Raw genomic sequence first — 14,448 nt, 5'->3', positions numbered from 1 at the left:
TGCATTGTTCTAGATTCATCTGGCTCCATTCATCTAATACTACATGAACAACTATTTACAATAATAAAAACATAAAGCATGCTTCTAATCTTTTTCTGTTACATATATGGTATTGATACCTAAATCAGGGAACAATCAGAGAAAGAAAACTATTGACAAATATCTCCACTGAACATTATTTAAAAAAAAAAGAAATAATTAGCAAATAGGCTACAACAACATATTTGAAAAATTAAACATTATAATGAGACTAGGTTTATACCAGGAATTCTGGGTTAGACACAACAAAAACTATAAATAAAATAAATGATGTAAACAATATAAAGAATAGATGATTATATTAATAGATGCTGAAAGGCTCTTTAAAAAATTCATAATTTTTCTACTAATGACTCCACAAGTCATAGGAATAAATAGACTTTTCTTTAATAGAATTTACCTAAATTCAAGAGTAAACATATGTAATAGAGAAAAGTTAGAGGCTTTGCAATATGATTGGAGGTTAAGCAAGGACATCCATTATTTGGAAGCTGCTACTTACCATGAAGGAGTGGAGGAAGAAAGAGAAGAAGGTAAAGGACAAGGAGGAGAAAGGAAGAAAAGGAGAAGAAAAACAAGGAAAAGAAATTAAGGGAATAAGCATAGACAAAAAGAAAATAATTTATTTCTTTTTTTAGATCATTTGATTATGGATTTAGGAAATCAAATCCTTAATAGTCAATCAAAAATTAATTGAAATAATTACACTAAATAACACTACACCAAGGTTGAGGAGAAAAAACTATAGTTATTATTGGCATTCTTATATATGACCAAAAAAAAAAAAGTAGGAAGAACTAATAATTTTAAAAGTATTAAAATACCTTGGAAAGTACTCTATTCGAAGCCATAAAGACAGACAAATAATTAAAACACCAATTGTTTATTGGTTTATTGGGCCAATATGATAAAAGTAGTGATACTGTCTAAATTAATCTACTTTATCAGTGCTATTCCAAACTATCAAAAAAATACTTTTTAGAGTCAGAAAAAATAATTTCAAAATTCATGAAGAGAAATAAAGGTAAAAAATCTCAAGAATCTCAGTTTTTAAATGTGAGAAGGGGATCTCACCAGCACCATATTTCAAACTCCACTATTAAGCATTAATCATTATAATTATTTGGTCCTGGTTTAAAAACTAAGAGAGGCAGAGGGAGACAGAGACAAAGAAAGAGATATTGATCAGTGGAACAGATTAAGTACATAACAAACAGAAAAAAACACAGAAATATTTCTTGATAAACCAAAAAAATCACAGTTATTGGAGGAAAGATTCACTATTTTCTTTTTTTAAACCCTTACCTTCCATCTTGGAATCAATACTGTGTATTGGTTCTAAGGCAGAAGAGTGGTAAGGACTAGGCAATGGAGGTCAAGTGACTTGCCCAGGGTCACACAGCTAGGAAGTGTCTGAGGTCAGATTTGAACCTAAGACCTCCCTTCTCCAGGCCTGGCTCTCAATCCACTGAGCTACCCAGCTACTCCTGGAAGATTCACTCTTTGAAAAAATTTTTGGAAAAAACCTGATTTGGTCTCGGCCAGAAATTAAGCTTATACTAAGACATTCATATCACATGAGGTAAGCTCCAAAATGATACATGACTTAGTTATTTTTTAAAATCATATCATAAATAACATAGAGAAGGAAGAAATTACTTTTCAGATCTATAAATAACAGAAGAGTTCATGATTAAACAAAGGATAGAGGATTCTAAAAGATAAAATGGAAAATTTTGATTATACAAAATTAGCAAGTGTTTGTACAAATTAACCATTGTAAAAATTAGAAGAAGAGAAACAGGTAACTGAAAAAAGGACTTTCTGACAAATTTTTCTTATAAAGGTCTCATTTCCAAGATAGAAAATTATTCAAATTTATAAGACTGAGTCATTTCTCCATGGGTAACTATATGAATAGATAATTTTCAAGGGAAGAAATCTGAGCTATCAATAATCATATTTTAAAAATAACTTTAAGGGAACAGCCAGGTTACTCAGTAAACAAAGAGCTAGGCCTAGAAACTGGAAGTCCTGGGTTCAAATATGGCCTCATATTTGGCCACACACAGTGTGACCTTGGGTAAGTCACTTAACCCCAACTGCCTAGCCCTACCACTCTTTGGCCTTGGAACTGATACTTAGTATCAATTCTAAGACAGAAGGAAAGGTTTGTTGTTTGTTTGTTTCTTTAAGTAAGATTCCATTTTAAACCTACAAGACTGATAAAGATGACAAAAAAGGAAAGTGAGAAATGTTAGTGGAGTGGAGGAGGGGGAGTGAGGAGGAGAAAGGTACACAAATGCATTGTTGGAACAATTCTAGAAAGTAAGTTGGAATTATGCCTCTCAATTTACTGATATGTGCATACTCTGATGTTGAATATCACTAGTTAGAGAGATCAGTGAGATCTACATTGAACTTCAATGAGATCAAATAAAGAGAAAAGGGATTTATGTATATAAAAATATTTATAGTAGTTCTTTTCAAGGTAAGCAGAAATTGGAAAACTAAGGCGATGTCCTATTGGGAAATGATTAAACAAATTGTGATACATTAATATAATGGAATATTATTATGTAATAAGAAATTATGAAATTGATTATTTTGGAAGAAACTGAAAGACCTTTAATGAATTGATATTGAATGAGATGAACACAACTACAATTTCTACAATGATTACATTATTGAGAAAAACAATATGAAAGACTTTAATACTTTGATAATATAATGATTAACCATGAGTCCAAAAGAATGCACTCAGAGCACACATAACAGCAACATCAAACTTAAGAGGCAACTGCAGCTGCTGCTTTGAGAGCTCTCTGCCCAAATCAAAAAAGGGATTGGGAGGAAAACTGGTCAGAAAGATATTACAGGGGACCCCTATGCTAGTACTGGGTTTAGGACCGAGCATCCCATTGTCTATTCTGGATAGTAGGTCTAGGGAAAGGTCAAATGGGAGCAAGGATCCTAGTGGCAGATCAAGGGTAGAGAAGAATGTGATGGCTCTTGTCTGCAAAGGAGAAGAGGCCTTTCCTGGATAAGAGAGCACAGACCAGGAGGGTAGTGAATATATCTCTCCACAAATCATATTACCTTGGAAGCACTGACAACATGCAGACCCCTAGAACCACTTCTAAACACAGTAGGGAGAAAAAATGCTGAACTTCCAAACAGTGAACGCTCCCTTCCAGTATAAACACTGCTACTGCAATGGCACACCAAAAATTCAAAAGAAAATGTAACAAAAACATAAAGATTAAATGGGACTCAAATGAAGAGATGTGTGTCCACAGGTGTTACATATTTATTGCATGCTTTTGGAATTTTTCTTCTCTAAAAAAATACTGTCATATGGGATGGATATCAGGTTGGGGAGGGGAGGTGTACATGGGCTCTCACTGTGGCCATGGCCAAAATTTTGAGAAATGCTGGATTAGATCATTGGTCCTTAGCCTTTTCTAGTAGAAAATTTTTATATTAAAATTTTTATAGGCCTCCACATGATAGTAGTTGTACTATTTGTCCATTAGTATAACACATATGCATGTAAAATATATTATTCATTAAGTTTACCTAAGGAACATTTGAGTATTTATTAAATTGAATTAATTAACAAACAGGATACTTGCAATCCATTGCTACCCAGCTTCTGGTCAGGACTAGGCATACTTTCCTTGCTGTCTAATTCTTTAAATTTTGTACTTTCAAGGATCTTTTATTTTTTCAGTAGACTTAGATCTTCCATGAATGTAAATCTCTGTGTCTTAGTAGATAGTTTCTTTTAGTTTTTGTGAAAAAAATTAACATCTTGCTGCCAATATTCTGGTAATGACTTTTAAAAGTAGCTAAACTTTGAAGGGATGGGGTAGGAATTATGTGCATACACTTTATGGAATGGAATACACACATATACATATATGCATACATGTACATATGTGGACCTTTATCTATTATTTAAAGTTTACATTAAAAATATTTCCTCCTTGTTAAAATCTCCCAGACTTCATGTGTTCCTGTCTTAGCTTTTGAGGATCCAAGGTTATCTTTTCACCATGAAGAGGTATTAAAATGGAACTTTAGTAAAGTTCCTAGTAATTTTTTTAATGTGCTTCATTATTATTTCTTTAGGTTATTTACCTTTTGCTTAGTTTTTTTTTTTAAAGGCAACATGACTACTTATACATATTTATTACATAAAAATTCTGGTTTTGTCATTTTAAAAAAACCCTGTTCAATCTGCAATGGAAAAACCAAGGCAGAACTCTAAGCTAATAGTTATTAGGGACCTAATATAGTCAAAGGGACCTGGCCCCCTTTAATGAATGAAACCTCAGATCTTCCTCAAGTACCTTGCTCCCCAGTACTTAAAGTCTCAGACAGTCCAGATGGTGCACCACAAAATAGGAATTCTCATTGGTGGCTACATAGTCACATTGGTAGTCCCAAGGCAAAAGCAGGCAGATCTCCATTCAGACCCTAGCAACAGACAGAAATTGGGGAATTGAGCAGGCACTCCCAAAATAGACTCAAGAACAGGACTTTTTAACCTGGGGTCTGTGGACTATAAAAAACAAACAACCAACAACACTACTTTGAAAAATATATTTCAGTGTAATTTATTTTCTGTGTAATTCAATATATTTGATTATATGTATTTAAAAACATTATTCTGAAAAGAGATCCATAGGCTTTATCAGACTGCCAAAGGGATCCATGACAAAGACCAAAAAAAGGAACAGAATAACTATACTGGTAACCTCTCCTTAATTCGGGAGGAAAAAGACAGTAAAAAATAGGGTCCCCAGAATTTAGAGACATTAAGTCATGTTATCTAACCTAATGTGACATTGTAAGTAGGCCTCCATCAAGTCTCTCTGAACTACCATGTTTTCATTTACTGCATAAAATTAAATATACTAGTTTTACTTTTGTGAATATTACATTAATATTTTATTTGAAAAACATTGAGAATAGATATATATAATGTGCATGTAGGATTGTACTAGTAGCAAATACTTGAATTAAGCTAAGCCTACCTCTGGTACATTGTAATAAAAATAACACCTAACAGTTAACAAAGAGATTTACTTAGTGATATAAAGGAAGGTATATTCAGCAAGCAGCATTAATTAAGTTGGTTAAACCTTCCTTTTTCTATGTTGGCCATGTTGGGCTATCAGCCAAATGCCTGAAGAACTGCTGATTCTTCATACTTTAGCTTTTGTACCCAGGTCAGCTGGAAGCTTTATCAAAGGTTTGAGCTTTGGTCTCATTGGCCAATTAAGTCTTTAGGATGAAATCAATAATCAGAAATTAATAAAATCAGCCCATACTACATAGCAGATATTGTTCCTACCAAATCAATAGCCCTTCAAAGAAAGGACCAAAAGTACCTTCTATCACTTTGTTTTAGGGCTAATATTAGACAACCCTAAACTCAGGATAACATAGTTGGTACTATAAGAGGAAAAGAAAAACTAAAATAAGATAGTTCTAACCTCCCCAACCCTGACTGCCCCACCAAAAAAAAAAACAACAACAACACAAGAAAGACAAAATATGATGAGTAACAAAGAACAAAAATTCTAAGCTTCATTCCTTCAAAAAGGACTGAGGCCCAGATCGTAAAACTATGATCTATATGATGGGAAATGCCAAACCTTTTTAATTCATAATGGGAGACCCAAAGCAAAATGACAAAGAACGGGTGCAGCATTAGGAACATCAGGATTTTAGCACAAATTCCTGCAGTCACCTTTTAGATGAAGCCTATTCCAATGTCAGGAATAACAAGAATTAATTTGCATTACCACCTTTTCAGTATGCCCTAGTTGACCAGACAGGGCAACAACTGTAGTCCCAAAGGAGTTCTGTAAATGTGTGTGCATGTGCATGTGTGTGTACATTTTTTTGCAAGTATGTACATGTGTGAGTGAGTGTGAGAGTGTGTGTGTGTGTGTGTGTGTGTGTGTGTGTGTGTGTGTGTGTGTTCAGGGGTAGGATTGGGGATGGAATACCGAACTGTTGTCTCTTTAGAGAATTTGGATGGGAGATTAGCTCAATTTTTTGCAAAAGGGTTTGGGAGAAAGTTTCATCTTATCACTATATTCAGACTATCAAGTTACTTGCCACTAACATCACCACTTCTAGTCCTCCAAGTCTTCCCTAGGGAGTACAGTCCCAGCAGCAATGTGGAGAAGGGCCAATGAATTCCAGATTACAAAAAGCAAAGAGCTATCTATACTGAACCAAACATCACCACCCATGACAGTGCCCATTCCAGGGGGGCCCAGGTCACTTCTGCTAGGTCCTGTTATCGCTAGTGCCCACTCTATTCCCTGCTGCTTTTAGGGCCATCCCACTGCCCACTGTAGGTCTCTATTTACAGTACTGTTCCCTTGTGGTTCACCATAACACTTACCTCCTGTGCTAGTTTCAGCACTGCCTTAGGCATTGCCACTGCTAGAACTTCAGCACAGGCTAGGACCTAGAAATGCCTTGTTGGTGCCAGGCCAAGCAATATCCCTTTGGGACCTAAAAGCTATCCCTAGACTGATCTGAACACTGCTCCCAAACTCATATGAGAGCATTCACTACTGACACTGTCTCCCTTTGCAGGATGCTGCCACTTCTGCTGTTCTAGCTTTGCCTCTTCATGCCAGAATCTGAATACTATCCATGAACTGGAATGAGCTCAGCCAATCCCATTCCCTATACCATCCCTCAACACTGTGACTATTGTAGCCTGAGTTTTTCTTTTCCCCCAAACAGTAGTCAGAAAGCTATCATCGATGCTGCCATCCTTGTGCCAGGTACTACGACTGCCAGGGCCTAGTTCTGTTCCATTATGACAAACTACATGCTTCAGTAAGATGCCTCTATTGAGACTTAGGTGTGACATGGATAGGGCTTAAACTCTGCCCCACTACATCAGGTTAAATGCTGGTCTGGGAATTATTCATGCTCCCCTGGGACCTGGTGCTACTCTTCTATGCTGGGGCCAACACTTAAGAGGTACCTCATACACTCTTCTTTATTGGAAGTTCTAGAGGATTACAGAAACCATTTCTTTTTGACAACTAATGAAGCCCCACCCTGTTCTCAGGAAATACACTGCGGTGCATTTGCATTCATCCACATCCTCAATTGCAGAGACATCTCTGAGCTCTCTAAGACTATATCTACTTGTATGTGTGTGTGTGTGTGTGTGTGTGTGTGTATCCACACACCTACAAGTAAGACTTATATCTACTCTATATCTATCTTAAATACACCTGTTTATATACATGTAGTCTCCCCAATTAGAATATAAATTCCTTAAAGATTTGGACTGTTTTCACTTATCTCTATATCTGGAACTTCCCTGGGGCTCAAATAATGTTGTTAAAATGTTTTTTTAATTGACTTAGAAAAATGTAACTATCAAGGTAGCCCACCAACATGACAAACAATGCATATAATATGCGTATCTTTTTTAAATTTTTTTTCCAAAAATATCCACCGTCTCTCCATTTTCACCTCTTTCTCACGCTCATTTAGAAAGAAAAAACTTGTTATGAGCATGTATAGACAAGCAAAACGAGCTACGACAAAAGACACATCCAAACATAATGTCACAATCTGTATCTCAGTCTATCACGTGGATAATGGGTTTCATCATGAATCCCCTGGGATTATGACTGATCATTCTACTGACCAGAATCCTAAGGCTTCCAGGAGCAGCTGGGTAGCTCTGTGGATTGAGAGCCAGACCTAGAGATGGGAGGTCCTCGGTTCAAATCTGGCCTCAGTCACTTCCCAGCAGTGTGACCCTGGGCAAGCTACTTAACCCCCATTGCCTAGCCCTTACCACTCTTCTGTCTTAGAACCAAGATCCAGTATTGGTTCTAAAGCTGAAGGTAAGAGTTAAAAAAAAAAAGAAGAATCCTAATGCTTCCGAAGGTGTTTTTGTCTTTATAATATTGTTGTTATTGTATAAACTCTCATGTATATTTTAAGGCTACACACTTCTTTGACAGATTGAAACACACATAAATTTGTTCCATGATCCTCAGGCTATAAATACCAAATAAGCTGGTCAAAATTCTTCCTAAAAGTCATGGGTCTGCAACTGTAGAAAATGTTCAAAATGTGGTTTGGCCAGGACAAAAGACAAGACAATAAGACTATTACTATTATATTTCTCTTTCAGGATAGCAATTCTCCTTAAAATAGTTGGAAAAGGTGAGATTTTTTTTTAAACTAACATATTACCCTACTGAATAATGTTTAGTTTATAGTCTATCAAAAAACCCAAGATTTTTTTCCATAGGGACCATTGTATAAGCATGTCTCTCCAATCTTGTAATTGTACAGTTAAATTTTTCAATCAAAAGATAGGACTCTGGACTTATCTCTATCATATATAGCCAACTCTTATAGCTTGGTGTAGTCTTTTTCGGTTCTTGATTGATATTCTGTATGTTACCTAATAAATCTCCCTTATTTATGTTATCTCAAATTCTATTAGCATGCTATCTATATTTTCATACAAGTTATTAATAAAATATTAAATATTATCTAAATAGAATAACTAAAATGGATTAAATTGGACAACAAAGGGTAGGTACTATGGTATAAAAGGCAATGGAAGAGAATGAAGTGACTATTTAGTTCAACCTATACAGGAAAGTGAATCACTTCTATAACACTGCACTTTAGAATGTTTGTCTCTGCAACTTCTACCTACTTCTCTCAGTTCTGTGGTCTGTGATGAAGTGAAGCAACTCAAGAGAATCCTAGTGGCACAAGAGTGGTATTGTGCAATGACAAAAAGCAGAACCACTGTAGTCAATGCTTAATATAATATAGAACTAAATGACCCCTTTTCATTACTGCAAGAAATCAGAGATCATTATACATCTCTTCACCAGGGAGGGCTTGAATGGCCAAAGAGTGACATGACACTATTGGAAAGGGCTTTCTTAACTGGTAACAAGGGGAAAGTTAAAAATAAAATGTTTATTGGGTTCCCATAGAATAAGAACAGTGATCCTTAGAGGCTTCCCAAAGAGAAAAGATTTTGTAATCCCCATCACCCTCCCATGAGCTCTCAAGGAAAGTGATGTCTTGGTGAGTAAACCAAGGAAAACTAAGTGGGTGGCAGTACAGGACAATTCTTCCTGACTCAAGATAAAGATCAATGACTATGCAGGAAGTTTCATCATCTTGACATCTTGGTTATACTTCCAAACATGGCGATCTTGGTTATACTTCCAAACATGGCAACCTTTTTACATTGAGAGACTTACTGTATACTAAAAAAAATTTGGAATCACCTATCACATGGACCTGAACTTTAAATTAGGACTCAGTTCTTCCTGAGAATTTCCTAGATTCAATCACTCCAGGGAACTATTACACTGTTTATATTTGTTTCTGCTTTAGTTTTCCTCTTTCTCTTTTAATAATGTTGGTATTTAATACCAGATATCAAGGTTAACCACCAATAGTCCTAAAGTCAATAAAGTAATAGACAATCCTATAGAAAACCTTAAGGACCAAGGGATGGTGGTAGGAAAAATATTTTAACTTATACAAGTTAGCATATTTTGTTGTTGTTGTTAAGAAATATTGCTTGAGAGCCAGGCCTAGAGACAGGAGGTCCTAGGTTCAAATCTGGCCTCAGTCACTTCCTAGCTGTGTGACCCTGGGCAAGTCCCTTGACCTCCATTGCCTAGTCCTTACCACTCTTCTGCCTTGAAACCAATACACAGTATTGACTCCAAGACAGAAGGTAAGGGTTTAAAAAAAAAAGAAATATTGCAACGTTACTTATGAGATTTAGAAAGTTTTAAATATTAAAGGCTCAGGCCTTGAAATTATTTCATATGAACTCTCTGGGATATTCTGATACTTGACTGGTGAATCACTGTGAATAATTCAGACATGGGAGTTTTTCTCAGTTAATCAACTCAAGATGCTCTCAATGCCTATCTTTGTTGAAAATTCCTTTCCTGCTATAGTTAAGCAAATTTTTTTTTTGTTAACTGTTGAATGACCTATGAATGTGTCCCTTTGTTCTAGTATCAAATCTAAAATATAAGAAGACTAGCCTGAGTCAGAACCAATACAAACAAGTGGTCATTCTGAAGCTGTATGAGTCAATACAATCTGTCCTACTGACTAGACATGTTTTCAGAAAGACACAAAAGGAGCCAAAGTTGGCCAAGTTAAGTGATATTTATTGAATATCCTCTATTTATTTGCCTTGTAAATAAATCTTTTTTGGTTAACTGTTGAATTACCTAGGCATGCTTCATTTTGTCCTAATATCATACCTGAAATAAAAGGAAATTGGCCTTAGGTCCACCCTAAAGAGAATTTCTATACCTTTTAACTATGCCACTGAATTAGTAACACAGCCTTTCTAAGTCTCAATATTCTCAAATATTAATGAGAAACTTCTGTGTCCCCTTATAATCCTCTATGTATTATTCCATTCACCTTCTGATAGTGAGAGTTAAATTCAAAGCAGAATGTCCCTTCAATTTCTAGATCTAGAATCCTCATAGGTTCTAGTTCTAGATTTATGAGCCTCAAAATTCCTCTATGTTTTAAAAGATATAAATATGAAAATATAATTAAGACTAAATAAAGAAATTATTAGTCACTGACCTGAACACATAACTAGAGAATCCCATTATTATTATACTATGCTTCTGTTTAAGCTTACAATCTATTTCCCAAATTTTTCCTTTGCTGTCTGTGCAGTTTATAGTGTAAAAATAGTTTCTAATATCTATCTTCATGTGCTTTTTCACTTTGTTTCCTATATTTCTTCATAAACATAATATACATACAGTTATTTTATCCCAAATTTTGAACTACTACAAAGTATTAATCATAAAAATTACTTGGTATTAGTTAAAAAACAAAAAGATCAATTTAAAAGAATCAATCTTGTACATAATATGCTAGAAGCATTTGAACCCCACTAAACAAAACCTGCTAGGGAAATTTGAAAGTAATCTGGCAGGATATGATTGGGGATGTAGAATCTAAACCCTAGTGAAAATATCAATAATATGGAAATGGGTTTTGATCAATGACACGTGTAAAACCCAGTGGAATTGTGCATTGGCTCTGGGAGGGGAGAGGGAAGAGAGGAGGGAAAGAAGATGAATCATGTAACCATGGAAAATTTTCCTTAATTAATCAATTAAATAAAATTTTAAAAATTAAAAAAAGAAAGTAATCTGGCAAAAATGAGGTAGAGATCAACATTTCATACCATATACCAAGAAATATTCCAAATATATATGTGACTTAGACATAAAAAGGGGTTACATAATCAAATTAAGTGAGCAAAAAATAAATAATATCTGTGAATAGAGGAAAAGTCCATGATCAAACAAAGGATTAGAAAGGATCGCAGAAGATAAAATAGACAATTTTGGTTACATACTTTAAAAATTTTTTTTGGTCCTCATAATGACATAGGGAACACTAGGACAAACAGAGGTTAAATAACTTGATCAAGGTCATATAGCTAGAGACTGAATTTGAATTCAGGTCTTCCTAATTCTAGGGAGGAAAGGACAGGGGGAGGAAGGACAATTATCACAGAGCAGGGATTCCATACTCACTATTCCACTGAGTAAGCATGGCTAAAGATAAGGTATGGCTTGCCTACTTTTCTTACTTACTTGCCAAAATCATTAAATTGGAAGATTTCCTACAGAGAGTGGGTATGATTTTGACAGTAAGTATTTTTTCTTTATATGCTGATTTTAGAGACCAATTCCAGATTAAAGATGCAACTCCACTGTAAATCATCAATAGTAATTAAATACAACAGAGTAACGAAGTTAAAAGAAGACAAGATTCACAAAATGTATTTTAAAGTTTGACACTCATGGTCATAAACTATTTTAGTTACTGTCTACATAGTTACACAAATGTAGTGACACAACAAAATTAAAAGTTTTTACTTAATACCTGGTGTTCCAATTGCCTTCACATATATGAGGGCAATATTTGTTTTTCCCTTCATAGCGTTTTCTATATTTTCAAAGTCCTCCAGTGAATTAATGTATTTTATTTCATTAAATAGAAGTGCACTGTAAAAGAAATTTTTGAAAAAAATCTAGTTTATAAACATTCCTTTCAAAGAAGAGAAAGATAAAACAATATAACTTATCTCAAACCTCTGATTCTAGGATAGTGGCAAAGGAGAGAGCCAATAAATGTACCACGTCCTATTTAGTTCTAATATTAATCAATAACAAGAAAATTTGAATTATTGTACTTGGTAAGAGTCATAATCTTCATTGATAATTTATCTCTTACAGTGACAGCAAGATACATTTGGTAAGACAGCAAGACTCTCTTCCATGATATCAGTTCAATTTAATTCCACATTCTTTAAGTGTCTGTAGTTGAAGCAAAGCACTAAAATTACAGTCTCCTTCCCTCTAGGAATTTAAATTTTACTGAGTGGACAGGTGACATATACACAATAATATAATATAGCATGGCATATGATAAAGGAAAAATCTGTAGTACTCTGGCAAAATTTGAGGAGAAAACTATCATTTTCAACTGGATGAATGAAGAAAAGTTTCATAAGAAGATGATACCTAATCTAGATTGGGAACAAGGAGAAAAATGTCAAAAAAAAAAAGGATGTGAAGAAGAAATGTACTCCAAGTAATATATTAATTCACCAATATTCTAGCTAAAGTGGGTAATAAAATTTTAACATATTTTTATTTTAATATTCCCAAATGATCTCTTATGAAACTATCAACATGTATTCCTGACTTGGATACAATGAAAACTCTAATTGCACAAGGTACCAGGCCAAAGTATTACCAATTAGTTTCAGGATCTGGTAGAAATGCCAATTTATGAAGCCAGGAAATAGCTATAACACTAAAGAGAAAAGGCAAAAGGTACAGAAATGACTGCTGGAAAGAGAAACAAGGCAGAGAGTACATAGTTACAGAAATAAACTTTGGGGATGATAAAGCAAAGATCAAAACTACAGAACAACTAGAGGAGGAGGAATAAATGCAGAGGAATATTATAGAGATCAAGAACAGAATATATGTAAGAGCAGTATACAACAAAGGTAAGAATAGAACATTGGAAGAAGACATGATGGGGAAAGACCTTTGGTAGCAGAGGATCATGGGAGAGAAGATCAGACCTTGGAGAGCTCCAAGAGGAACTCCAGGCATTTGAGCTTGGATCTCAAGGTGGGAAGAAGCAGCTTTCCTTGCTAGAGATTTGTCAAGAGTCAACTGAAGAATTTCCAAGTGACTAGCCCTGGGACTTCTGCAGAAGAGGGTTTCTACATCCTAGTATCTCTGATAACATCTACAAAGAGAGTCAGTCTCTTTGGACCTGTGGGGGCCTGGAACTATCAGCCAGAGAGCCAGACCCTCTCTCAGCCCTATTGTACTTGCTCTACTCTTTCCTTGACCCTTTTTACTATTTAGTTTAAGATAATTGGGGAAAGTGAGAAGAAATTCTGATCTTGCTCTGAAGCAGAACCAAAGACATCTTGGGATTTAGGAAATACCCACACACACCCTGCTATTCTTGTGTTATTAAAGTATTCAAATGCAGTCAGATAGTAAGGAGGAATTATTCAAGGAGCTTGGAGAAAGCATCTCACTGGGATTACTGATCAGCCATTGCTGAGTGTTGGTCTAGAACCCTCCCCCACTGAGTCAACAAACTAGGGGGAGAATTGTCTTCCAAATCAGTCAGTGCACAGGTATTTAGAAGTACCCTTTCCATCATCACTTCAAATTATCATCACCAGCTTTCCACAGGGGAATCACATTCGCCTGAGTTATACCCTCTGTACCACAGCCCAGGAAGAATGAGTGAGAGAGAACCATAGGAGTCACTCCACCTTCACTCCTCACACATCTGCCCATAAATAGTAGCCTCCTCTAGACCAAAAAACACCATTCCCCAAATAATCATTACAAACTATCATCCATTAATATGCAGAATCTTCTTTAATACATTTATATTTTTGGACTTTGAAGCAAGAGAATGGTGTGAGAGAATCCAGTCAACAAACCAGTCAACATCTGCACAAGATGATAGAATGAAACCCTCTTCTCTTCTGCAGGAGGTCTGGAGATCAAGCAAGACATGTACTCAATGAAATGGAACACAACATAGTAACACAGGTTAATTATTTGAGAGGATTGCCCTAATTTGCTATCTGTGTACAATCAGATTTGTTAAAGAAAAGTCTAAAATTATCCAAAACTAGAAGAATAAAATGAGAAAAAATTATGGCATATAATTAAAACAATTCAAATCAAAACACTGTAAACTACCAACTGGAAAAGAAAAATGTTAAATAAATGGAGTAGATACTGAGGAGGAGTAGATATT

The 14,448-nt window shown here is 35.1% G+C and overlaps 1 protein-coding gene across 6 annotated transcripts in view; it reads right to left on the bottom strand.

Moving 5' to 3' along the window:
• The window catches only part of TXNDC16 (thioredoxin domain containing 16), a 148,131-nt gene that overhangs the window by 79,914 nt on the left and 53,769 nt on the right, over nucleotides 1–14,448 (bottom strand). For all 6 annotated transcript variants that reach the window (XR_008915039.1, XM_016426324.2, XM_056811096.1 and 3 more), the window contains one exon: nucleotides 12,025–12,146. Coding sequence is in view for 5 of the 6 variants with exons in the window: in XM_016426324.2 (XP_016281810.2) it covers nucleotides 12,025–12,146 (122 nt within the window). In the remaining variant the exon portion in view is untranslated. The remainder of the gene's footprint in view (nucleotides 1–12,024; nucleotides 12,147–14,448) is intronic.

This window comes from Monodelphis domestica, chromosome 1 (genome assembly GCF_027887165.1).
Source record: "Monodelphis domestica isolate mMonDom1 chromosome 1, mMonDom1.pri, whole genome shotgun sequence".
NCBI lineage: Eukaryota > Metazoa > Chordata > Mammalia > Didelphimorphia > Didelphidae > Monodelphis > Monodelphis domestica.
The sequence above is the reverse complement of the archived record's forward strand: the minus strand, read 5'-3'. Positions and strand labels throughout refer to the sequence as shown.